Source organism: Scardinius erythrophthalmus, assembly GCF_964197995.2.
Source record: "Scardinius erythrophthalmus genome assembly, chromosome: 15".
NCBI lineage: Eukaryota > Metazoa > Chordata > Actinopteri > Cypriniformes > Leuciscidae > Scardinius > Scardinius erythrophthalmus.
In genome coordinates, this window is record NC_138235.1 from 25,809,486 (window position 1) to 25,836,728 (window position 27,243).

Sequence of the window (27,243 nt, forward strand, 5' to 3'; positions counted from 1 at the left end):
GATATAACATGGTTCTAGTAATGATCTGGGTTGGGTTTCCCAAAAGTATCGTTAGCCAACTTTGGTCGCATGTACCATTGAACTCTATTGGTAACGACAGAACTTGCATCCATGCAGTTGGCTTTGGGAAACGCACCCTTAGTTTGTTGAACTTGCTTGCAAGCTATTGCACTGTTTGATATGTGTACAAATTGTTATTTTGAGTTGGTTCTTTTTGATAATTCAGTCAAACTGGTTCACAGAAAGATTCATTAGTGATTTTTTTATGTCAGAAAGCCTTGTACAGTTAACACAAATGACTGGAAAGGGCATGCAAATTGGTCAAAAAGAGTGAGAACCCTGGACAATATGTCTTGATGTTGAACAATTAGTTGAGCTCTCTACTTGGAAAATGAAGCAGTTTGATTTGGAACATGGTGGCTATTAAGTAGAAAAGATTAATCGAAAATAATAGTTTTGAATTTTGTGTATTAATATATATGTATTTAAAAAAAAAAACAAATTACATTTTATACAATTAAAGGCATAAAAGCAAAAAAAAATAAAAAAATCACGACGATTGGCCACAGAACACTGAATTGCATTTCAATCTTGAAGGACAAATAAATACAGAATCGCTGCTTAGTCACGAGTCATGATTAATGCAATCATTGCAGATGCATAACGAAAATAACACGATGACACCGAAGCTTAATAAAACACCGCTTTAGCAAAAAACAAAACAAAAAAAAACTATTAAACAAGATAGATGTGTGAGGCAAAACTATAAATGAAAACATGCTTTTGAAAATGCTACGTGGAGCCCAAGATAGGGCCTTTTACTTAAAGTGGGGCGGGCAACACAATTTCAAGCCATGACATCACTTTTCCTGCGAGTGCTTTAACCTAAACACGGGAAGAGAGACGGATGGGAAGAGACGACGATAAAAGCTCTAATCAGCGGCTGGGAAAACAGATAAACATGTCCACAAGCTGTGCATTTAAAAGTACAGTTCAAGGTATTTCTTAGCGATATTCATCGGGGATATTTTCACACCTTCCAAAGCAGCACAAGGATCGCGCGAGGTAAAGATCTCCTTTTTCCCAGCTATCGCGCGCACAGTTTGACGTTTACGTGTCAAAAGTATGCTGATTTCGCTAAATGTAATGTACTATGGGCATTGTAGGGTCTTGTTGTGGTAGTAAATGTTGATGTGCGCGGTGTATGATTGGAAAGGGAAATGTGGGGCATTAGCCATCCGGCTATCTGGGACACCGGTGGGGTTGTAGACTGAGGATGCTTGTCGTGATATCCTGCTTTGCTCAGAAATGCATTGCGCTTGGCTCTTTAAATCACTAATTCTGCAACAATAGATTTTTTTTAAATGTTGCTTTATATATGGACCTTGCATTCTTCATGGCAGTGTACAAAAATCACAATAATCCGACGTTATCCTAAGCCTTTGCATCAGTTTCCCCGGTTCACTCTGTTTTAATGTAGTTAAAGCTATACGTTAGCCCTTCCTCTTTCTACAACACAGCGAACGTGCAGCCTGTTTATAGTTACACACTTTGGCAACCCACAACTTTTGTGTTTACTTGTGTGTGATGAGAACGCAGACTGCATTGTAAAATTGCTAATTTTGGCTGTTCATTCTGCTAGAGACCCTAAAACAGCAACTAATTCAAGAGTAATTGAGGGTAAAAGCATGTCCCCGGCCCCTCCCCTTTAATATTTTACAGATGTTTTTCACATTTGTAAGTCCCATGTTCAAAACCATGTTAAGGCTGGCTTGCAAACTACAATTCTCCCCCATCTAATATTCAAGATATTTGGGAGATTGTTCTATTAGAGGAACTTTTCTATCTCTTATTTTTGTTGCATCTCTTTAATTACTTTATCTATCTATCTATCTATCTATCTATCTATCTATCTATCTATCTATCTATCTATCTATCTATCTATCTATCTATCTATCTATCTAAGAATCACCGTTCTTGCTGTCATTACCATTAACATTTTCTTAATTATGGAAAATACAAGTGACTGGAGCACATAGTTGCACAAGTGGACGTTTAAAGATCATTTTAATTAATTTTCACTTCATAATCTGAGAGTTGCTTTACTGGATGGGTTTCATTACCAAACAGGACAGTTTTTTGAGAATATTATTTCAGAAGCTGTTGATTAAAAGTTAATTGACTGCTTGCTAAATTGTTGTGTTATCAATTCCAAGGTTTATCCATAACCTTTTACTACAAAAAAGTGAAAAAATGTCATTAGCATTACATGTCATTACCATCACATTATACCAAAATCTATTTAAAAGTTCAGATCTTTATATATATATATATATATATATATATATATATATATGTGTGTGTGTATATATATATGTGTATATATATGTGTGTGTATATGTATATCTGTGTGTGTGTGTGTGTGTGTGTGTGTGTGTGTGTGTGTGTGTGTGTGTGTGTGTGTGTGTGTGTGTGTGTGATAAATGCTTAACATAGTTTGAAAAAGTTCGAAGAATCGCCCATTTATTCTTACATAAAGCTCTTGGAATTTTGATGCCCATGTTGCACAGCTTGAAGTAAACAATGTCCCCAAAAATAGCTGACAGCAATCGAAGGCGAGATAAACTCCAAATTGCTCAGTAAACCAAATTGCCACAGAGGACATTAGATGCAGCAGGGGGCCTTGCTCCCAGTTTGCTGATAGTCATGGTTGTGTGGTAATTCTGCGAACTACTCCCATGATCACAACATTATCTTTGTGTATCTTTTGATCTTTTTGCATGCCCGGCGGACATGCATTGTCCTTAATGGGAGTCAGATGACATAGGCAAGATCACATTATTAAAGATTCCAAGACACTTAGTGAGGAATTCAGGAATGTTGTCCAAGTGCTGTGTGACAATATGAAAACGTTTCCATAGCTCCAGATTATCTGTTTGTGCTACTATATCTATCTAAGCTCTTTCTGTTTTTTTTTTCTTTTTATATATATTTTTTTTGCATGCGATTTATCCTTGCTTATAGAACACACACATGCTAGTTTGCTCTAGGCAGTTTGTGTGAAGCAGATTTTCTTGTTGGACGTCTTCACTCTGCAATGCAATTACAGTCTCATTTCTGGGTGCTGTATAATTTATTTTTATTCTGCTTAAAACTTAACTCCTCCCATTATAGAAGAGAGAGAATGATCAAAATAAAAATGAAAACTTTCCTTAAGCCCTGGACACACTGAGCCAACGATCGACAGTCGGGCAACGTCTGGCCATTTTTTTGGTGTGTTCCACACTGTTGACACTAGTCGGACGGCGTTGGCATGTAGAATCGGCGTCGGTGAGAGAGAACTCTGATTGGCTGTTCAGTCTAGTGTATGAGTCAGTGCACGAGAATAATAGCAAAACAGCGACCAAAAAAAGTCAAAACAGCACAGAACGGCTGTTCTAATTTTACATCATGCATCATTACATCATTACAACACGAGCGGATTGGAATAAAGAAAGTGATCAGCAGGATTGATATTCAAAACGGTAAGCACGCGCTGCTTTGTTTACGATTTGTGTACAGGCAGTGTCGGTTTCTTTTCTTGAATGACTAATATAGACAAATATATCTGCAGAAATAGACAGTTGTCTCATTTACACGCATGCGCAGAACGCGCATGCTAGCTGGCAGTCGGCTGTAGTTCTCGGTGTGTTCAAGTGCAGCTTCTCTTGCCGCGACGCGAGGCGACAACTCAGTCAACACTAGGCCTGTCACGATAACAAATTTTGCTGGACGATAAATTGTCCAAGAAATTATCGCGATAAACGATAATATTGTCGTACTGAGACCATTTTCATTTAATATAATTATAATGGCATAATAATGCAGGTACACCTTTTCAACGATCTATAAACTTTTATTTCTAAAGAATATTAAACATTGAAAACGGAAAACATTTTAAATATCCAAAAAAATGAACAAAACAACCAAAAACAATGAAAGCAATGGACTCTTAGTGTCTGTTAACAAAATAAATGTCTGTTAATAAAAAAAAAATGAAACAAAATTGCACTTCAAAAAATATTAAATATTAGGCTTTAGACAAATTAAATAGTGATACATTCCATAACAGGCAAAACTGACAGTTAGGACCTTTGTAAACAAATAAAAAAAGCCTCAACAAGCCATATCACCCAAATTTTGCACTGTTACTCCTGTTACTTTGTCAAGTGATTGTGTACTGTCGGGAAGACAGAGACGCACTTTATTGCGTGCATGCTACGCACTGAAAATACTTGGTTAGGATTAGGGGTGAGGAGTGCGTGCGTATTACACGCCATAAAGAGTGTATCATATGCACGCAAAAACTATTTTTGGCATATAAATGGCACGAGAAATAACATTTGTGGTATAGATATGCATTTTCATGTGATTGGGCTCGCTGTCGCAACTCACAACTAGCGTCTTCTCTCTCTCCCGGCAGTAGCCGCAAATAGTCCCGCCTCCCGCGGCCGCCGGCGCTTTCCCATACAAAGACCATGTGACTGACAAGCGCCGCCTTCCCACACAAAGACCATGCAACTGACAACAAGAGGGTTCACTCCTCCTATACGCTAAAGAACCGAGCGAGAGTGGTCATCCAGTCTCTTTGGTAGAGAGAGAGAGACGAGGAAAACAAACAAGCATGCAAATGGAATTATCGCGGCCGGAAAAATTATCGAGCTCATTTTTTTTATCGTGCGATTAATCGACTTATCGACTATCGCGACAGGCCTAGTCAACACTAGTTCTTTGGCTTTGGTTTGGTGTGTCTCTACCTTTACATGAGTTTTTTTCAACTGACTCCATACTAATACATATAGCAAATTCTGTAGAAATCCTCTGACTCATTTTAAACCAGTGTAGTTTGCATTCCTAAATGTAATGGCTGTGCCAAAGTGGTCACACACAACTATTGTTCCCATATATACATATTTAAATAAGATGCTATCAGTCATAGTGCTGTAAGGCATTTCAAAACCTTACAGCTCCCACCTGGCCTAAAGTTGTTACTCTGTTATGTTGTAGCCTGCGAACAGTGCCGTGCGTTGTTTTTCCAGGTTGTGGCTTATGATGTTATTCCATGGATTGGAGCCCAGAATGGTTGGGGGAGATTGTGCTTGGCCACCTGATCCTAGTGCACGGCAGAGACGCCGATCAGCTGCTATCGCAAAGCAGAGCCACATGAGCCGCATACAAACAACCCCTGTGAAACATCTGATAAAGGAATGAAATCACACAGGGTGCTGTGGGAAAATTTACAAGTGATATATTGTAGATTTCACCCACCGCTCCCCCCGGCTTTACTGTTTGTTGTTAAAAGGTTTATGTCTCTTAATTTGTTATTTGTAATTTGTGGAGCTTTAAGGCAAAACACCCTAGGTCAATAGGGTAAAAAAAATTAATTAACTAATTGTCACCATGCTTCCCCAGTTGGTTGATTACATTAAGAATTGCAAAGTATTACAAGTTTTCTGATATGTGTTATCTAATGAAATATGCACTAATTTGCATACATTTCCAAAAAAGAAATCAGAAAAAGCCAGGTTCAAAGTTCTTTTTCATTTTGTTGACATATTAGAGTCAAAGGTTTTTACAGATGGGGGTTTGGATATCTATTTTTTTTTTATCACTCCATAACAGCCAGAAAAGGGGGGAAAAATCAGGCAAATATGAACAAAGCCCTCTGTAAAACCTTCAGAATATAGATAAGAGTAAAACTGTAAAGTTTGGTGTTTGTAAGTGGAGATTAATGACTTTTTTCAGAAAATGGCCTTTAAAGATATCTATTGTAATTGAAATCTACAGACACAAATAGATAAAGTGAAAAAGCGGTGCAATACTCACCCTCTAGTTGTTCCAAACCTGTATGAATTTCTTTCTTCTGCTGAACACAATTCACAATTAAATTTTGTTTTTCCATAGTATGGAAGTCAGTGGGGCCCATCAACTGTTTGGTCACCCATATTCTTCCAAATATCTTTTTTTTGTGTTCAGCAGAAGAAAGAAATTCATACAGGTTTGGAACAACTTGACGATAAGTGATGAGAGTATATTTTCACAACTAACCCTTTAAAAAACATGTATTTTGGATGTTTTATGTCCATTAATCTGAAACAACACAAAGCCAATGAAAAGCCAAACAGCCAAAATTTACCAGTGCACAAAAAAACTGTGTTTTTACATGTAGTGTTTTGCATTAAGGAACCACCTCATAAAGTAGGGAAGTGAACCCTTCCTTAAATTTAAACATGAAACTGTAGAGATTTTAGCTTGCGCGTTTCATCCTTGTGCTGCGTTTGGTCATCTAAACATGGCTCCTTGGACAATTAGGGCTGAGGCATGAAATTGGAACTTTTGGCAGTGGCTGTTTTTGGCTCTGAGAGCCTTCGTATAACCTGGCAGCCTGATTGAGGCCAAGTAGTCTTGTTTTAGTGTGAGAAAATGGAAGCCATCATTATAGCAGCATCTTTCTTGTCAACACAAAAGGCTAAAAAGTGTACTGATGGGCCAGCGTTGGCACACATGTTTAAACTCCCTCCAGACATGCAGGATCTCGGTTTACCCATGCTGAGTTCGGACGGCCATGTCTGTTATCAGTTTTCCCTGCTGGCGCGTTTCCCCCACCCTGCTCCCGGCAAACAGTTACCATGGTTATGGATTGGGGGATCATATAAATGTTGAAAACTCATCAATTACTCTGGGATGCTGGAAAGATATGCCGTATACACAGCAGGGGAGTGGGCTGCCATCTCCCCAAGACATTACTACTGTTTTCACAAACACTGCAGAAATTTGGATGAGAGCAATTACTCTTGCAGCTTTCTCCCCCTCCAGTCTTTGTTGTGTTTTTGAGATGCACAGTGAGACTTTCTTGCACATCCTTGCCTGTATTTTACACATCATGTACATGGATGATTGGCATGATGCTAATTTTCTTTTGTCTGGATCTGTTAATTTATTAAATTCTTATTGAATATCAAATCATTTTACTTTTTATGACAAGGTGAGGTTTAGGGTTGTGTCAAGTGGTGTGACAGCCCAAAAATCATTATAATGATTCATGATATTTGAATTTTTTTTTTAAAAATATGTTTAAAACCCTTTTGAGAATGAATGCTCACATTTCTTCAAGATGTAAAAGGTGAAAATATATTATTTTATGCTTAATGGTTACACCACATGACATTTTTTTGTCTAGTATACATTTATGTTCTAGTATAGTATTCATTAATATTTTGAATATAAATACTGTTTCTATTTTTTTTTCTATACATATTTATATGTAGCTTTTTAGCCATTAATTGTTCAGTTTTATTAATTTTAGTAGCCTATTTCAACTTAAACTTTATTTTATTTCAGTTAGTTGCCAAGGCTTTTTTAATTTTCGTAATCTTTTTTTAAGTTTAAGTTTTTTCTCTAATATTTAATTTATATTATATTATCTTTATTTTAATAAACATATAATATTATATAATATAATACTATAAATATAACTTTTTCTCCCCTTTATCATGGACACACTTATGTCATTGACTCGTACACGTTAAGGTATATATTATTACAGTGGGTTTGTCAAGAGTACTTTCCTATTTCCTGTATACTTAGCAAGTAACAGTATCTTTTGCGTTGAACAGTGGCGCTTAGAGAACCAATCAGCAGTGACCTACTGAAAGCAATGCACCATTGCAAAAATATATGGATTTATTTTGCTTCACATTCACACTGCAGAAAAAAAAACGAAGCAAACATTTGCTTTGGTTTCTCACAGTGTGCCAGTCTTCAGCTGCAACAAACATTCAATTCATAGTTTTACTCCGCGGAAATATGCTTTGGAATGTGGCCTTAATCAATTCAGGCAAACCAGGTCAATGGCACATCCTGTTTGGGGAGAAGGGGATAAATGTCTATGATTTGGTTGGGCAGCAATGAGAGTCAAACAAACCTCATCGTCATTGGTGTAGAGCGGGGCACTTGTACAGCACTTTACATTTGATATGGCAGGGGTCCCTTTTCTCTGGCACAAAGAGACTACAGTCACGGACCCCCTTTGAAAAGCCACACCACCACCCTGTTTGAAAGCCGGGAAAAATGGCCTCACGTGCTTTCGTTTCCCTTCTTTTTTTTCTCTCGAAATGAAAGCGTTGGTGGTTTAGGATCCTGCGACCTTTAACCCGTTAATTACACCAACTATTCCCCCGAGAGGCTTACCAAAGCTGATGTATGTTATGTTTATGTTAAATATGCATCCTGCCCTGCGACAGGGTCATTTCTTTTAAAACACCCACATTATCAATCTGGCCCGTAAGAGCGGTCCGTTATCCTCGCAACCTTTTTTGGCCGACAGAATTCACATATTTATGTAGCGCAGAGGATTAATGTCAGGACGGAAGTACACAGAATACATTAATACGGCTTACATATGGATTCTTGCGTCTCTAAGTGGACTGTGGCCACATGCGGCAGAACAAAAGAGGAAAGGTAGGGAGCCGACATGGCTGCGGCGGCCCAGCTGGAAGGTGCCGGAGGGCATTCGCTTTGAGCCACGACGCCTGGTGTCCAGATGTTTAGTAGCTGTGTCCATGTTCACTGGCTCTGCAAACTGCTGAAAGCCAGGCTTCACTGCACTTTACTGCAGTGCCGGAACGGGGACACCGGCTCGGCCGGCACAACTCACATGCCAGCCTGCAAACCAAGCGCATAGCACACTGTTTTATTATGCCAAGCTGTTTATTTTACAATTCAAGAAAATTTTTCCAGGTTTGTTATATGTGTGGCTTTTTTTTTTTCTTTGTTTATCAATGGAACCAGAGCCCATTTTCCCCTCCCTCTTTTTTTTTTTTTTTTTGTGTGAGCGTAGCCAATACAGTAACCGGTGTGACATTTAGTCAAGGTGGTAACCATGACTACAAGATTATTCCGCTTTGGCTTTACCAGATGTCCTTGTCCAGCAGATGTAGCGTTTACTCGTGTGTTTGTGACCTCCAAGTCAAATTTGCTTTGTCAGGCGAGTTATTTTGTCTCAGCATGTTTGTACAGTTCGTACAAGTGTGGTATATTTGGAATTTAGTGTTCACACAGATTCTTGAATTGATGTGCTTTCCACCTAGGGGGATACATACTTTTAGATAAGTGTGATTAAGTTCATCGTAAAAATCATGGTGCTCAATTGTCAGTGTTTACCAATACATAATTGTTGCTGTAATACAGAAGACGCGTTCCACACGGGGCAGAAGGAGCGGTCAGTTTAGCACAGTGGTGTACTGCCCCTCCCTCTCCACCCTAGACTAGTGTCACATTTCTAAAAGGTGGATCAGCCCCTCCACCTCACATGGAGTTCAGCACATTACCGCCCATTAAGCTGTCTCACTCTCAATGGGGGCTTTTTTGCCATGAGCCTGATTTATTCCTTTAATCCTGAGTCACCCAAATGCTTTGTCATTGACCAACTGCTGGCAAATGGAGTTGGACCAAACACTAGCAAATGTGTTGCGAGGATTCTTTTATTAGGGATGCGGCAGTATTAAAATTGAATAGTAATTCAAATTTTCATGTGGCAGTCATTAAATATTATTATTGTTGTTGTCGTTATTGTTGTTATTATTATTATATATGATATTATATGGTATTATCTAAAAGAAGAACAGGAAAACACTAAAAATCAATCATTAAAATCAGCAGATGTTAAATTACTGTTGTGATGCCTAAATGAAAGCATCACATCGATTTGACATTGACAAAAACTTTTTTCATGATTGTATTGATTGATATTTTAAAATAAATAGTGTAATTTTGTAAATAAATAGTGTAAATTAAATAGTTTAATCTTGTTTTATTTACATAATTAAATATGGATAACTGTTCATTCTGAGATCCACTAAATCAGATTGAATGCAATAAAATATTATTTATCTGTTTATTTGGTTCGTTCCATCCATCCATCCACTATAATACCAACTAAATTAATAATAATATATAGGCAGAAAAGTTAGAGATGCTAACATAAAATATAATAAATATATCATGCAACCCTATCTTTTAAAATATTTTCTTTTCAGCTTTTTCTGCATCTTTGGAATATAATTTGGTTTTCTGGAGATCTTCAGTAAGATTGTCTCCCACGCAGAATTCAAGATTCCCTTATCAGCTCTATCAAATCACTGAGTTGTTGTAGTTATGTAACATTTGTGAGTTTGTGAGTCAGATATTGCCCAGTCAGGCTCAATCAACAGTCTTGAAATGTAATTGCCTACAATACTTCCTTTGAGATTGTCTAATTAGGCCAAATGTCCAGCTGTGTTTAAGGAGATGTAGTTGAGCAGAACTGTTACAAGCATGTTAATGTCACTTGGCACCTGAGGCTTACAGACGCTTTCAAGTGTGCTCCACTTTGCATGTCATTGCTGAGTAGTCAATTGGTAACGCACTGGAAAGCCAAGACGACCTCCCAATAAGACTCTGATCTGAATTCCTGACATTTAAGACCATCATGTCACAATGCACCTCATTATGGATCCGGATCATTGTATGTAATGCCGTAAGTCTATCCCTCTTGGGTGTTTAGAGACGTGAAAGTGGAGTTTAAAGGATCACAATTGGCCTTTGTCCAGAAAGCTCTCACCCCTTGACTGTTGACTCCAAGACAACATGTGACCCCCTTGCATTTGGGTCATTTCATCCAATTTGGTCGACTCATGTGAAGACACTAACACTAGCTGAGGTGGAATTCCTCCTGCAGACAGCACATATGAATTAGTATCTGGCAAGGGCATGATCTGAGGTTCATTAACAGTCAGGGACGATCTTTTTCAGCCCTTTGGCCTCGTAGACCAACCCTGTAGCCATAACACTGAGATATTTAGATAAGGTTTTAGTGCATTGCAAAGGGATTGTTTTTTATTAGGGGAGGATTTCGACAGTATCAAAATCTCCTCTAAGGTTACCAGTAAACATGTATACATGTGCAGTTATAATCTAGTTAGAGCGAAGTAGAGTGTGTCTGTCGAAGTATACATGACACAATGTGTAATCGAGCTACATTCACATTATATAGGACGCTTAGTCCATTTTCAAAACCCTTTATCCCTGAAGCATGTTTTATTAGATTGTGCTGATTTTAACCCTGTGAGAAACCATTTTTACTCCGTTAACACTCTTGAAGAAATTTTTAACAAGGTTAAACCAAATGCAGTTTTAGAGTTTTTAGCATAAATAGATTGTAAAATCTTGATTTAGTTTTACCATAAAATTTCTCTCCATGAAAATAGCCACAGAAGCTGGCATGCCACACAATTTCAGTCATACTAAAGCATTTACATGACAATTGATTAATTATTGCTTTAATCCGACTGAATTTAAACTTTTAAAAGTGCATGTAAATGCACTTAGTTTGTCCATCACAGGTAATGTGTATCGCTTTATATTAGCTATGTGCGAAATTACATTATTTTCAAAATTGACTAGTCTGGGGGTTACCTTAAGCCGAAAGTATAGTTCTCTTCTCTGCGTTCTGTTTTGACTGTTTGCGTGATATAATATTCATCAATACAGTCCGCTGATGTCCGCGCATTACAATGGGCTAATTACAATAGGCTACTCTTGACTCTGAAAAAAATGAAAAGCTAGAGATCACTTGTCACAATTAGAAATTCTGGCATCTGTCAAATCATCTTGGATGTATTAAAGGGATAGTTCACCCAAAAATGAAAATTCTGTCATTTACTCACCCGCAAGTTGTTCCAAACCTGTTTACATTTCTTTGTTTTGGTGACCACAAATATTTTAAGGAAAGTTTGTAACCAGGCCATTCAATCGTGCCCCAGAACTGTTCAGTTTCCCACATTCCTCAAAATATCTTCCTTTTTGTTCAACAGCTCAAAGAAATTGATACAGGTTTGGAGCAACCTGAGGGTGAGTAAATGATGACAGAATTTTCATTTTTGGGTGAACTATCCCTTCAAGCGAGGTACGAAGAAGGGAGCCCTGAATGAAACTGAACATTGTTTTGTTTTTTTAAAGTTGGACTATTTTTTTTTTTTTTAATGCTGCATCCTAACGTTCAAGTCCGAACACTCCAGAAAATGACCAAAGGCACCAATCTGAATGCGTATAGCTCAAATAGTGGTGCTTTAAAGGGAATGAGATCCTTTTTTTTTTTGTCTTTTCACAGTTCGTTTTTAATTTATCATTCGTTTTTTTTTTTTTTTTTTTATCACTTGGCCAGTGTGTTATTTATCCAGGTCAGGTGTTGGTCATGCAGTTGCAATCCAATCAGTGCAAGTCTGATAAAGCAGTCTCAATCCTCTTAGAAAAGAAGCTCCTGCTCCTTGACAAGGGGCCGAGTTGCCTGGGTAACTCCATTTTTTTTTTTTCTGCGCCTGTTCGGATATCCGTCCTTGTCCTCATCTTTGTTCGGGGTGGCTTTTTGAAATATAACCCCCTCTATTTTTATGGCCTCTCCAGCAGTTGTAGGGTTAATGTTTAGCTGCAGCCGTTGGAGGAGGGAGAGACACTCAGAGGAAAGATGGGGGGCTGGCCCACAGCTGTTGTAGTAGGCTGGGTCTATTGGGGTAGGATGCCTGCCTCACACTCCCTTGAACAATGGGAGGACATGGAGTCCACTGCAGACAGCAGATACAGTTTCCTCGCACTTGCCTAAGGACAGGCACTGTACTACCAGAGTAACGTGAGGAGGATTTCCTCGGAGGAACGCTAAAATATTGCAAAAGGGTTTCTTTGTGGCGTTTGCGGATCCTGCTCCCGTGTCTCACATTTGCCTTGCATGGGCTGCACTGAAACGTCTGGGATGCTCTGACTGGAATTAAAGGTAATTTTACGCATAGCTGTTTGCAACACTGCTTTTTAGCCACAGTCGAATCCTGTCTATGCGTTTCTCGCTGTATTTCAGTGACTTGTGTTAGCAGGCACTTTGTCAGGAGTGTGTTTCGTGAACCGTTAGATATCAGATTTGGCTTAGTGTGGAGCAACTATGCATTTATCCCTTGGCAAACAGTTCTGGAGCAGTCTATATGATATTTTTTTTTTCAATATTACCTTGCTGCATTAACGTTTTTGAAAGCTGTAGGTCGGTCACCATGGCATTGATCATCATTTCCGTATGCTAATCAATCAAACCGGTTTGCTTAAGCCGGTGTAGCGTGCTGAAACGACCCATACAAGTTTTCCTTGTCATGAAAAACAGCTGGTGCCATTTTTAAAAGGACTATCAAAAAGTCTATTTCATCGCCATCTAGGTTAGAGAAGCAGTTGCATGCTAAAATGTTAATAAGCAGAAGTCTGTTTGCATTGGTTCAGGGACAACGTGGGTACATCCTTCAGTGTGATGCCTGAAGGACTCATTGTTTGGGTGTGAGTGATCATCTTATTTAACTCCAAGCCAACTGTAAGTAATTGAGAATTAGGCTGGAGTGCATTTACAGTTAGTCTGCGATTCAAAGTAGTCCTTGAACAAGCTGAAGCTTTTGCTTAGTCCTCATTTAAGTGTGTTTAGGTAGCTCATGCTGCAGTCAAGGCTGTGCAGATGGAGACAACGCACTTTGTGTAGATAGGTGCACTGCCGCAAAGGAACAACAATAGTGCATGAGTCTGCAGATGGCTGCATGGTAACTTTGCTGAGAGCTACAGAGTAGCATGCCTTACCTTTCATGTTTGGAGCAAAATGGAGGACTAGACAGTCCATAAACATTTGGGGGGCCTTTGCTGTCACCGATGCGACAGCCAGAGCAAGTGGACCAGATAATCTTTAAAGCACACAGAAAATTGCAATGGAAATCTTTACCCCAGCTGCATAAACCTGCATTATTAAAGATTTTATTTATTTAATGCCACATTCAGGAATAGAAGCTGTCTCGCCATACTTCAGAGACTCTTTATCCCCGGGAATAATTCACATCAAAGAGAAAATATAATGCCCTTAGGGACTTGATGGAATGTCTATATGTTTGTTTGCTTTTCCACAGAATGCTTTTATTCATTATAACTCTATTCAATGCATTTGCAGACTGTCTATTTCTTCTTCTGGTGTGATTGATCATTTTATCAGCTCGTAAATCATGCGAACAGATCAATAATTGGGTTATGAAGGTGTCTGAGGGCTCTGTGCCCATTGTGCAGGGTGTGAATAATCAGAGACCGTCTCTTCGGATGCCGATTGGCTGTTTCTTAATAACTCCTCGAGTGTGGGGGATGGAGGCGGAGCTCCCAGCACATTTTGGAATCCCAGAGAGCCCTACTTCTGTTTGATTGCCTTCACACTGGCTTTATTCCACCCCTCTGAGCCATGCAGGTCCTCCCCCAACATCTACTTTCCCTTTTTATCAACACTCTTTTAAATCCTAATTTGCATTATTCGAGATATCATTCGTAACTGTATGAGCCCCCCCCCCTCAAATATGCAAAATGACAACAAGCAGATCCATGGCAGTCATTCATCCATTCATGGCTTATTGCTGAACTGAAGCTGATGAAAGAAATATGGGGGGTTTTGCACACCGACACAAAGGACCAAGTTAAATAGGCTTGTACTAAATTTCTTTGGAGAATTAGAATTTTCTGGTACTGTTTATACTATTACCAGGTTAAAATGTTTTAACATTGTTTTTTGTAATTGCTAAAAGTATATAAATTACATTTACTAAAAGGCATGTGGTTGTGATTTTCTCTTAGTATTGATGCCCTTGTGCATTTGTACAAATTGGCCCATAAGTGGTTCAATGCATGATGGTAAAAATGAATTTGACATTGTGTGCAATCTAAAACTCCATCGTATTTCTTTCTGATTGTAGACATTCTCCTCTACATCATTTGATCAAGTTTGCCAACCTTTCGAGAAGCTGTGTCCTTCATATTGTCAGATAAGAGTGGCTCTCTTGTGTTTGATATATCCAGCAGAACAGACAGTGGCCTCTGGTGTCTGACTCCGCCAGGCTTTGTTGGGGTTTCGTCTCTGAGTGGAGCTTTGATTTCTAGTCTTAGTCACATTCAGTAGACTTCTCTCCTCTGGGCATCATACCAAGCCAGTGACTCTGGCGTATTGGAGAATATAAGTCCTACCAACATTAACAGTAGTCTCTCAGAAGCTTAGCCTCAATAAATGTACTGCTTTACAGACAAATGAGTTTGGGGCCCTGTTTTGGGTTTGCCACAGTGCTTTATTGCTATGTTTACTATACAGCATATCAGTGGATTAAGGGGCTTGCATTGTGCTTGAGCGCTGCCAAGAATCTTGTTGGCATGGGTGCTTGTTTGCCTCTGTTTTTGCTTGTCGCTAAAACCGACTCCACTATACTGTGGTATATACAGTAGGGCTATAACTGTCCTAGATATTATGGCAGACACTTCCACCCCTGGTATTCCAAATAGTGGTTGGTGAATATGGATTTTTCAATGCCTGATTCACCCCAAAATGTTACTCATCCTCATGTTTTTCCCAACCTGTATGACTTTCTTTTTCTTTTGTGGAACAAAGAAAGGTAAATTTATGAAGCATATTCTAGCCACTCTTTTTAATGTAGCCTATAGAGCTGTCAATATAATGCAGTCAAGCTCCAAAACAAAAAAAAGTCAAATTTATTTGTATAGAGATAATAAACTGAATCTGAAAATAAAATGAATCAATTATGAAACAAATTCAATTTCAGAAGGAAATAGTGTGGTTGTTCTTCTCAATTTAAATTCAGTGTTGTTTCAATTCAGTTTAATAACTGTCAATGTTGCAAAAAGCACCATAAAAGTGGTCCATATGGTTCATGTACTATTGTGATGTCCATTTTTTTTTTTTAAATTGGATCTTTTAAATAAATCAGTTGATCAAGATTCAGACTAATCATGTTCTCAAGTTCAACTCAATGATTCGGTGATTTGTTTGCAGCAGGTGATTATGAGTGATTATCAGTAAATATGGGGTTTTCAGTCTTTTTGTTACACAAAGGGTGTTGTATGGCTTTTGAAGACTTGGCGTATAGCACACAAGTCATATATGAACCGTGTTTATGGTGTAATTTTGGAGCTTGACAGACCTAGTCCCCATTTACTTTCATTATATTTAAGAGTGGTAAAAATATTCTTCAAAAAATCTCCCTTTTTGTTTTTGAAGAAACAAATAATAGGTTTGGAACAATATGAGGGTGAGTAAATAAAGACACAATTTGCATTTCATCTATTTAATCAACAAAAGATCCCAGTACAGATATGGATAGGCTGTGGCACGTGTCCAGCACAGAGCGATATAACAGTGTGTATGCAGCAACCTTAAGTTTAGGGCCAGATGTAAACTGATGCTAATCTGCTTAGATCCTTACAAGAGCACAGAGGATTAGCCCTGTTGCACTGAACACAGTACTTCTGTGTTTAAGAAATGATTGTGCTGCAGGTGAGGCCAATAGCCCTCAGGACGTCTGTTCTCGTCAGAGCCACAGTTCGACAATAATACAAGAGCATCACCGCAAAATGTTAGTCAGGATTTGAAATCTGATCTGTTGTCTCAAAATAGGGCTGCACAATATATCGAAATATCGCAAATGTATATATCACGATATGCATATCGCAACAGCTTGCAATAAATGGGGTCATGAATAAAAGACTGCTCTTGGCTGAATAACTTTTGTAGCTTTAATAAGAATCAGTGTATATTTAATTCATACAGTGAAAACTAAGCAGTGATTTATTTTTAGATTTGATTATTCAGTTTCTGTTGTTAAATAAACCTGATGTAGGCCTACCTGAAACCCTAAACCCTGTGGTTTACACTAATGCTAAAATAACACTTCTTATGCTACAGTAAAACACTGCTGCAAAAAGAATGTGAAACAAGTATGTAGGTTATATAATTTTAAACACATTTTAAAGATAATTTAAGTTTATTTTAAACACTATGCATTATCGTATCGCATATCGAATATTGCATTATTTAATGAGTTATCACATATCACACTTTTTTTCAATATCGTGCAGTCCTATCTCAAAAGCAGTTAATGTTTCTAATAGCAGTTTGACTGTTTGTTTTTTTCTCCATTCCTGGTCTTGGGGACACCATGGAGACAATTTTTGGGTGAAACCTTGTATTAATAGTTCTTGTTAAGGTAATTGAGTGCCAACTCAGTGGTTTGGTTAAAACCAGGTGTGGTAGGGCTAAAACTGAAAATTAGACTTAGTTAAATTTAGACCTGAATTTGAAGATAAATGCAGAATAATATTAAAATAGTTGTTATATTATAATATTAATTACTATCAAAATGTATTTATTCGACCATAATGATCCATATTTAGTAGCTAATGTTAGTTTTAGTTAGTCTAAACATCTCTTGAGGAATGTTGAGTGTTGTCTCTCTTTTGAAGAAGGTTAAAAGTAGCAGCAGAGGGGAATTTCTAGAGGACTCTCTAGACACTCCTCTATCCACTGACAATATTATCATAAAGACTGCTTTTGAGGCTCTGTTTCACCAGAATCAGCTTACTCACCCATACATTTTCCATTGCTTGTGAGTGATTCATAGATGAAAAGAAAGATGGTCGAGGCTTCTGGTGATCTCTTGAGATTTTGCCCTGCCCTGGCCACCAGCGATTGGAAAGCGGTTAAGCATTAACAACATGGGGTAAAAAATGGAGCAGAGACATGACACAGTTCTAGCTAATCCTGTATTGCAAATGTTGTGAAACCAAAATGTCACCGCTTACGCATAATATGTAGATTTAACTTCCTTCTATCTCAAGATCATCTTTATCACAGGACAGGTACGCATGAGAATGTGAGCGTGACACAGTGAAATTCAGAGGGCTGTTTTATGTAAGTTTTACTTTTCAGAGAAGACAAGAGTGTTAACCTGGAATACCGGTTAGTTCTACTCCGCCAGCTATATTCATTCTTCAGAGGACTATCATATTAACTTGCTTTTTTAAGATATAAAATTTCATTAAGGCTTTTTGCCCAAGGCTTTGGATTTTTACTATATTCCTTTCTTGGTGAGTTATTTTATTGTATTTTATTTTTTAATCTATAATATATTATATATTAAAATTTATAAATAATATCTATAATTTTTTTATGGATTATTTATCAAACATCTGGTACATTGGCAGTAAAATATTTTTAAGGCATTTAGTTTGTAAGATTTATGGATTTGTAAATGAATTAAATTCCATATTTTAACTACGATTTACAGCTTATGTATCTACTTTCATTTTGAATAAAAGTGTCTTCTGAATGAAAAATGTAAATGCTTCCTTTCTTTATGGGTTGATGTATCACAGTTATGGTACAAATACATCTTCTGTCGGAAGGCTATTCCTTGTGTCTTTGTGAAAAGAATCTGTCATGTGAAAGGAGCCTCCTAGCACTACAGGAACTACCAGCTCTATAGTGTGGCCTGGAGCCTGTCGTAGTGCCATCCTTTACTGTTAAAACAGAGCAGTGTTCTCTGACCGGCTGTGCTCCGTCAACCCTCTGACCCCCATAGCCTTTGTATTCATTTGCTTCCAGATAATATGGAGTTTCCATTTAAGCTATTCACTCGACAAAGAGTTAGACGTCTATAGATAAGCTTGCCACATAAATGAGCACACCGAATAATTAGAGGATCAATTATGAATGAGTCCCATGAACATATTGATTTTTAGATTCAATTTTGCAATGATAGTCCATCCTCTGACTACATCCGGTGTTCATATTGAAGGTCATATTTATGGTATAGTGCAGTGCTGGGAATGGGTGGATGAAGATGACTGGAGGCTACTGTTGTGGTATAGTGAAACAATAAGGGTGTTTACATCAACAAAACACTGATAGCCATCAGTCTTTTTAACACGAGAAGAATGTTTAAATGAGATTTTGGTTTCAGTTCAAAAGATTAACATTTTATTAAGAATGCACAATATGTCAGTTGGTCACATCGGTTTTCAGCTGATAAATGTTCATTTGAATTGGTCCGATAAGTAAAATTGGTAATATCACAAAATGTAAATTCATTTTTAATATCGGCCAATATAGCCTATTGGTTAATAGGCTTCAAAATATAAATATTTTTCGGTATCAACCATATCAGTGCAGCCTTAAATTTATTAAAATAAAGATGTTTATATGCAAAGAGAAATTGGTGTAATGGGCAAAATTCTTGGTTTGCCAATCAGATTTGACTTTTATTCTCTTTGACTCTTAATTCGTTTCACTATAATACAGTCATTTACTTAAATCATTATCATTGTTTTAATTTCAGAATACCTCAGACTTTTGAGTCCTCATAGTCTTTAGCACACACTAGAACATGTCTTTGAACACGCTTTTGTCATCTAAGTTCGAATTATGCAGGTCGCGAGGATCCAATTCTGTGCCCCAGTTAGTAAGTCAGTAGGTCATGAAACGGCGCGATGGCTGGAATCCTCTAGTGTTTTCAGTACTCTTTTGTCTAATCCCCTCTGATGACACTATTAAAGTGAAGATGTGATTTGCCAGGGACTTGAGTTCTGCTTACTCACTCCCAGCTGTCTCAAAGACTTGATAGTCACGCTAACTCTTTTACTCGCTTCGCACTCACTCATTCACCCTTAGACACTCTCAGAATAAGCCCCACCCAACCATTAACATATTATTTGCATACAGGTTGACATTGCAAATACAGTTTATACAAAGCTTTTTATTAATGCTCACGCGCTAATAGTGACAATTCAAATTCAAATGTAAAAAGTAGTTTTCATTTTATTTCCTCTTTATTTCACAGTTTTCAGTTTCTATTTCACGTTTGCCTTTTCATTTTAATATTGGCGGTCTTGCCTCGGGGATTGTAGTGAAAATGAAATTGTCAAATCACCAATTGCATTTTTATTTTTCAATTTGACAGGGATGATGCATAGAACTGTAGAAATGAACATTTTAATTCAATAATTTAATTTTGTTTTCAATTTTGTTCCATATTTTGCATAGTTTTTTTATAATGAAATTGTTAATCTGGTTTTAGTTTTCATTTTTATTATTTTAGATTTATTTAAAATTGGCAGAAAATGACTTCCATACACCGGCAGTGTGTTTGTTCTGTAACAACTCAGAAAGTGCACTAGAATGTGTGGAAAGCTGGTTTACAGGTTGATCAACCATTTGTTTATTGTATGCAAACAAAAGGCTTAAAAAGTAAGAATCTGAAATTCTGGAGTCTGTAATTTGTTGCTCATTAGCACATCAACGGGTTACTTGAATAATACCTGTCTTCAAACAGGTTTTGCAAAACACTTCCCTTATCTTCCATAGGTTGGTCAAACAAGCAGTCCCATCCCAAACTCAAGTAGTCCACCACAGTTGCCATGTCAGGCAGCTCAAACATTCCAAGAAATGTTCTGATAGCGCCACAATTTTGACTAGACTTTCTTGTAGTTGTCCCTGCATTTTAAACTTGGACTGAAGAATGTACTTATATTGACATCAAAAACATTTGACACTTCATCTCTAAGAAATATTATAAGAAATAATAATTTGTTACATTTACATAGTGCTTTTCTTTCACTCAGAGCACTTTGTGTAGTGGCTGGGGGAATTATAAAAAATTGCACAATAAAAGGCTATTTTTTCTTTATATATATAAATAAAAATACTGTCTCTTTCTTCTTGTTAGGTAAAGACAATGTCGGAAGAGGCCCAAAATAGAGTAGATGAGGACTTTGAGTCTGAGGAGGGTGATCTTGAGTCCTATCTAGAGGAAGAGAGTAGCAGTGAGCTTCTGGAACGAGTGAGAGAACTTCAAGTAAGTGCCATATACTTTAACCAAGAATACCGTTTTGTTTACTTTTCTTCCTCGACTTGCTGTTTAAACTGTTCTATTTTTGTACAGGCCGAGAACTCTGCCCTTTCATTAGCAAACGAGAGTCAGAGAGAAGCATATGAGCGATGCTTGGATGAGGTGAGTTAAATATTGTTTTTTTACCAAGCCATACATTTGCCTTCCTATGGAGATTTGCAATGGTTTTGTCTAATGCAGACAGCCAATTAGATAAATAAAATCATAAAGGCCCTTATATACTATATAAGTGAAATCGAAGATGAACAAAGTTGTGTAGAGTCATTTCTTCCAAAATCAGACCAAAATGAAGTTCGTTTTGTGTTTGTTTCGGGAGTTCGAAACAGCTTGCAAATCTTCTGAAAGTTACCAGCTCTTGCTGGTAAACACCTTCGTACTACCATTGGTCCATGACGATTATGGCATAGGTAGGTGTGCTCTGAGGATCCGGCTTCTTTGACGTGGAAATCTTCTTCAGTTAATTTCTTCTGTTCAGTCTGTCGAGGTCAGACGTCCGCGAATATAAACATGAATACACTGGAGAGCTTTACAGTAGACATTCTAATTCTAATTGAAAGAAGTACTGTAAATAAATGTTTTTTTTCATGTTTAATACTGCTTTTAAACAATCTGTTGTATACAGTGTTATATAAATAATGTGAGTATATCAGGGCCTTTAGTCAGATAATGATTTCATTAGTCAAAACCGTTAGTCAAATGATACATAAAAAGTGTAATATTTAATTCATGTGTTTGTTTTTAGGTGGCCAACCATGTTGTCCAAGCGTTACTCAATCAAAAGGTAAAAACTGTGTGGTTTTGCATCAGGAACATATTTATAAAAACTTTATTTGAACTGCAAAGTCTAAAGATTTATTTATAGTTAATTTATATTTATTTAAATTATTCATTTAATTTACATTTTTGATAATGATTTTTAAATATATCTGTTGTATATTTTATAAGTGGTATATATTTTTTAAAATGTCATGCTATAAATTATTCTTTTAGGATCTCAGAGAGGAATGCATTAAGCTGAAAATGCGTGTGTTTGATTTGGAGAGGCAAAACAGAACACTGTGTGAGCTCCTGCAGGAGAAATTGCACAGTCAAGCATGTGTTCATACGCAGGTAAATGATTAAATGCTTTAAAATATGATGGAAAAAAGCATAGTGCAAGACCTATTTTAGTTTAAAGTGGATGTTTTTCACAAAACATTCTTCAAACTCCACAGGGATGTCCTATTAGGTTTGTTTGCAAAACGAAGAAAATGGCTCAATTAAACTCTTCCTGTTTAATTTAGTCTGTTTGGGCAGCATTTTATTTTCTTGTGACCTCTAGGATTTTGTGTGTAAACAGGCAAAATATCCTTGTTGTGCATGCATACTTGTGATATTTTTTTTTGCATAAACCAGTAATTGATTCATATAATAAGAAGCTTAAAGGTTAACTGATGTGTCTTATCAAAGCAGCCAGGACCCTGTCTGGAGCACATCGGCGAGCTGCAGCACAGTGAATCTAACAAAGTGATTGAGGCTCAGAGGACTGCACAGGCCAAGGTAGAAGCCGTACACAAAGTCTTTGTTGAATCTGTTTTTTATGACAACTTGTCCTCATCCTTATAATTTGGTTCCACAGGGCAACAGCGAATGTGCACAAAATTGCATACCTGAGACCCAAGGCTCATCCACGTCCATGGAGGCCATGTCTCCATTTTTGAAGAAGAAAGCACACATTTTGGAGGTCCTCCGTAAGCTTGAAGAAACGGATCCACTTCGGTACCATCGTTCCTCTGGAATTCCCTCGATCTGTGACTACAGCCAGGCTCTTGCCTCTAAGGAGGCTGTATTAGCCTGCAGAGACAATTCATCCAGGTGCAATGCACCCAAAGCACATTGTTCCCATTCCTGCCCAGATGTTTGCACACATCAGCATTTGAATGGAGGAGAGCACAGTAATGTAAAGTGTGGTAGTTGTAGCACATGCTTGATGCTGTCCAATAAAGATTCAGTCAGCTTAGCCAAGAGTAGCCACAATTGTTGCACTTCAGCCCCCATTACCATCGATAACCTCAATTTGGCTCGGCCCGATTTCCAAGAGAACATGGAAATGCAGAGTCTCGTGAAACCTGCCACAGGTACAAGTGAACTGTTTGTAAATAGGGCGTCTGGAGATATGTCCATTCTTTCAGCAGAGCAAGGTCTTAACCCACCGAATGATCCCCACCCATTAGAAGCCCCTGAATCATACTCGAGATTAACCATTTCAGAAAGAGATCAGCCCAGAGGAGTCTCAGGTCATGTATCTGTAGAAACAAGAGACAAGAATAGGTTATCTGACTTTCTGCTCGAATCTCAATCGAACAGGTCAAGCAGCAGCACCTGCAATGAGACGATTTGTGATGATAGCACAATTGATGTGGCACTGCTGGACTCTGACTTGAAGCACTTAAACGCTGTAGCGCCACAAAGACTTGAGAAAGAAGAGTTTGCAACGAAAGAAGACACTGACTGTGTCTGTCGAGCCAGCATAGCCACCTCAAAGCTGCCTACTCTTGGACTCAAAGACAATTTACAAAATACACACTGTGAGATGGACAGCATTGAACCAGTCCACAAAGGTCTGTTATTTTCTCCCAATGAGAATCATACTGCCTCAAAAGTACTGGATGATATCTCTGTCCCTGTGAAAGACACCCCATCTGACCCTCAGTCCATTAGATCGAAAGTTACGGTCAGCCCTAATCAAGTTTCCTGCCTTAGAGAGGTCAAGGCCTCGCCCTCCAAACTGCTCAAGTTCCTTAAAATACCCACTCTTGGAGAACGTACTGCAGTACCTGCTCCACCTCGTCTCAGTCCTCAGTTGACTCGTAGCTCAAAGATTCCTTGCCGGAGCAACAACTATGAGGTGCACAATTCGCCTGTAGCCACGCGAAAAGCCACCACAACAGAGAGGCAAAGACAGCTGCCCCCTTCTAAATCGGAGTCCCACTCTGCTCCAACTTCTCCACCCCAACCTGATGATGTTCCTGCACCACTGCCAAAAGAACTTGGCTGTGGTATCCCTAAAACAAGTCGAGTAGCCAAGCCTGCACAAAGTTCTCATGTTCAAAAGACCCCTCAGAAAATTCCACTCTATGAAAACGTCTCGGATATCTCCAAAACGTGTGGCACCGATGTATCCCAGCTGCTTGGAGAAGTGAGCTCATCTCTTCAAAATTCCAGCCCAGTTAATGAAGGTGCGAAAGGAAAGCAGACAAAGTTTGGCATAGAGAGACCGACGAGTTTCAAGCAGAAGGACATCTCACCTGAGTCTGATTCTTCAGACCAAGAGGACAGCTCGGAGAGCCCGGTGTGGCATAAGCAAGTCAATCATCGCAGTCTGCCTAGTCAGTCATCATCCCAGAAGGCTCAAAGTGGGATTAGCACAAGGTCCAGGAGCCAAGAGAAAAGCGAAATGGTTGATAATGATTCACAGAGCTCCGAATCACCTTTTAAAAGGAATGATCCACCGCCTGTTCCTAAGAAATCAGGGATTGGTAGACATTCAGGTGAATCAAGTCATTCTTTTAAAGAACGACTGGCTGCACTTGGCAAGTTGAGGAACCCGGAGGAGTACACAGCTTGTCCTCCGGTTGCAGAGAAGAAAGAAATTCAGTCTGCTGCAAGCATACCAACACAAACTACCGATAAAAGCAAAACTGCTGACAGAAACTCTGATTGTAAATCAGGAGAATATAGACTTCCTAAAAATACAGATTCCATTGAGGATAAATCATACCAATCAGGTCATCTTGATGGTGCTGTTTCCAAACAACAAGGAGCCTTTCAGCATGTTGAGCAAGCTGTCAGGTCTCTTCCGTCTAGCACATTAGTCTCCAAACTTGAACATGAATCCTCTAGAACATTCCTAGCTAAGCAAGAAAGCCCAAAATCTAAGATGCATCCACCATCTACTAACCTAGAGGCTGCGCAGGCTTTGCGCAGCTATGCTAAGAATACAACACCCCATAGCCTTTCGTATAATGCAAAAAATGTCACTGGTCCCCAGAGTGGCAGCCCCAATAAAATTCCACTCAAATCACCAACTAAAACTGTGCCACCCTCTATGAACCGAGATGGGAAGCCTAGTCAAGAGTTTCAGAGGTACATGTCCAAATCTGAGGACAGAAGCCATCTCAGGGCCAATAAGAAGAAGAATTCTTCATATGGAGAGAGTCTTCCTCCTCCTCCACCAAGGCCGGTAGAGCCCGCTGAAGAAAAGAGGCACTCTGCCCCCAGCCCACAGTCTTCTATCGAGCAGAAGGTCATGAAGGGCATTGAGGAAAATATGCTGAAACTGCAAGAGCAAGATAAAGGGCAAATGGTTGAGGTCAAGCAAAAAGCTTCCAATGGAATTGCCAACTGGTTTGGTCTGAGAAAAAGCAAGTTGCCAGCTCTTAGCCGTAAACCAGAAACGTCGAAAGTGAAAGATGATAAGAGAGAATGGAAACTCAATATATCCTCGGTGGGCAAGGATTCCAAGGGGGCTGCGAAGAAACCAGAGAGTGAGAGCCTAAACATTTCTATGCTGATTGAGAAGGCAGAGGGCTTGCATAAAGCTCTTGAAGAAGAACGGGCTTATGTGAATGGAGTGGCCTTGGACCGACAAGGAAAGGGACATTCCTGTGAGGTGGTGATGGACCAAGCCCAAGGCCAGCTGTCTGTGATGTACAGAGGAGTGCCATCTGACAACTTCATGCAGCAACTGCTAAACCGGTAAGTACAAAACAACATATACAGTAACTGATTTTATTTAGAAATTTATTTTAAAGATGGCATGGCATTTCAAGCAGGAAATTCCTCCAAAAAATTTATTTGCCAAGTCCCATTTGGTTTGGTACAATGCAAATAAATGTATAATATATAAATTAGTTTATTATTATATATAATATTTTCAGTGTTTTTATTCTAAGACATTTTCTTTTCATGCATGAATCATAAAAGCAACCCAGAAGTCAGACAACATAAATTCCATGTGAACTTAACCTTTAAGTGCATAGTTGTAGTGCAGGTTTTCAGATGATAAAGGTTAATTGAAATAACAGATGAATGAGTAAGGTGAGAAAATGTGTTTTGAGACATTATTTGAATATGACTTGTGAGTCAGCTGTCATATTGGCTAGGCTTCTGCATATGGCTTAACAAATTAGAGCGAGAGTTCAACCCAAATTTAAAAATGTACTCGCATTCAATCGAAACATGTTTTTTTTTTTTTTTTTTGTGTGTGTAGATCAGTTGTTCAATAAAAAGCTCCAGAAAGCAGATAAGATTATTATAAAAGTAGTACATCTCTAGTGTTCCAAGTATTCTATAACCATAAGCTTTTCTGAGGAACAGACTGAAATGTAAATATACTGTAGACAAACAATGAATAGTATTTTCACATCAATTTAATTCTTATTCTTCTATAAGGGTTGATGGAAAGGACGCTGGTGGCATCAGTATGGCACATCGACGCCTCTCGTTTGACTGTAAATCACGACCTGTATTCAGTCACCAGAGCGCCGGCATTGCTAGTCAGACGAGAAGCAGTGATGACATGGAAAAGGTAAAAAGTGAAATTCATGAATATAATGTACACTGTTGTTTTAAAAGTACTTCAATGTTAACTTGACTTCTTTTTTCACAGGTTTCTGCGTTACTGAGTAAAGACATCACATCAGATGAGAACCTGGCTGAGACGATTCATCATGAACATTTTGCAGGTAAGGCATGATTACAATGCATGACATCATGGCTTTCAATGTTTCCAGAGGCAGGAATTTTGATTGGTTAGCATGTAGCAACAAAAACGGGTTTTAACCTGTCACTGATGATGAATAATCTAGGTGCGTCTGAATTTCTGTGGCTCCCATATGTGAGTCACACAGCAACAGATGCATTATTTGGAAGTTTAGCGTGTGATCCTTTGTCATGCAGTGCTACTATACACTAAGCACAATCATTCCTACCTACATACATGCATAAATAATATTCATGTATATAATAATCATACATTTATTTATATGTATATATTATTTATATAATATTCAATATGCTTTTTTTTAAGGATCTGGAATCTCTACACACACCCTTGACAGTGGCATTGGCACCTTCCCTCTTCCTGACTATAGTGCAAATGCTGGTTGCAAAAGCATTCCCAAAGGGAAGGCCCATGGGGAGTGTGACCCTTCTCACCTCCAGGGAAAACATGGCTCAGGGATGAAAATGCCTCACAAGGCCTGGACTTTGGAGAGAGAGTTGTCATGTTTAGAAGAGGATTTTATGGGGGGTCAGGATATGGACCATCACACCAGCAATTTGGAGAACAAGATCCCATCCAGTCAGATTGTAAACATCGTTCACGAAGGTATATAATACTTTAAGCTGTCATTTATGTTTAATCAGTTATGGGAGTTTTCAATAA

The 27,243-nt window shown here is 38.4% G+C and overlaps 1 protein-coding gene across 2 annotated transcripts in view; it reads left to right on the forward strand.

The window, feature by feature from the left end:
• Positions 1-867: 867 nt before the first annotated feature.
• The window catches only part of nckap5l (NCK-associated protein 5-like), a 29,691-nt gene continuing 3,315 nt past the window's right edge, over positions 868-27,243 (forward strand). The window contains exons 1-10 of one of the 2 annotated variants that reach the window (XM_081386609.1): positions 868-1,065; positions 20,634-20,762; positions 20,850-20,918; positions 21,559-21,597; positions 21,807-21,926; positions 22,266-22,355; positions 22,435-25,553; positions 26,250-26,385; positions 26,467-26,542; positions 26,887-27,186. In XM_081386609.1, coding sequence (XP_081242735.1) covers positions 20,643-20,762; positions 20,850-20,918; positions 21,559-21,597; positions 21,807-21,926; positions 22,266-22,355; positions 22,435-25,553; positions 26,250-26,385; positions 26,467-26,542; positions 26,887-27,186 — 4,069 coding nt within the window. In that variant the 5' untranslated portion in view covers positions 868-1,065; positions 20,634-20,642. The remainder of the gene's footprint in view (positions 1,066-20,633; positions 20,763-20,849; positions 20,919-21,558; positions 21,598-21,806; positions 21,927-22,265; positions 22,356-22,434; positions 25,554-26,249; positions 26,386-26,466; positions 26,543-26,886; positions 27,187-27,243) is intronic. The other variant, XM_081386610.1, reaches the window with a different exon arrangement.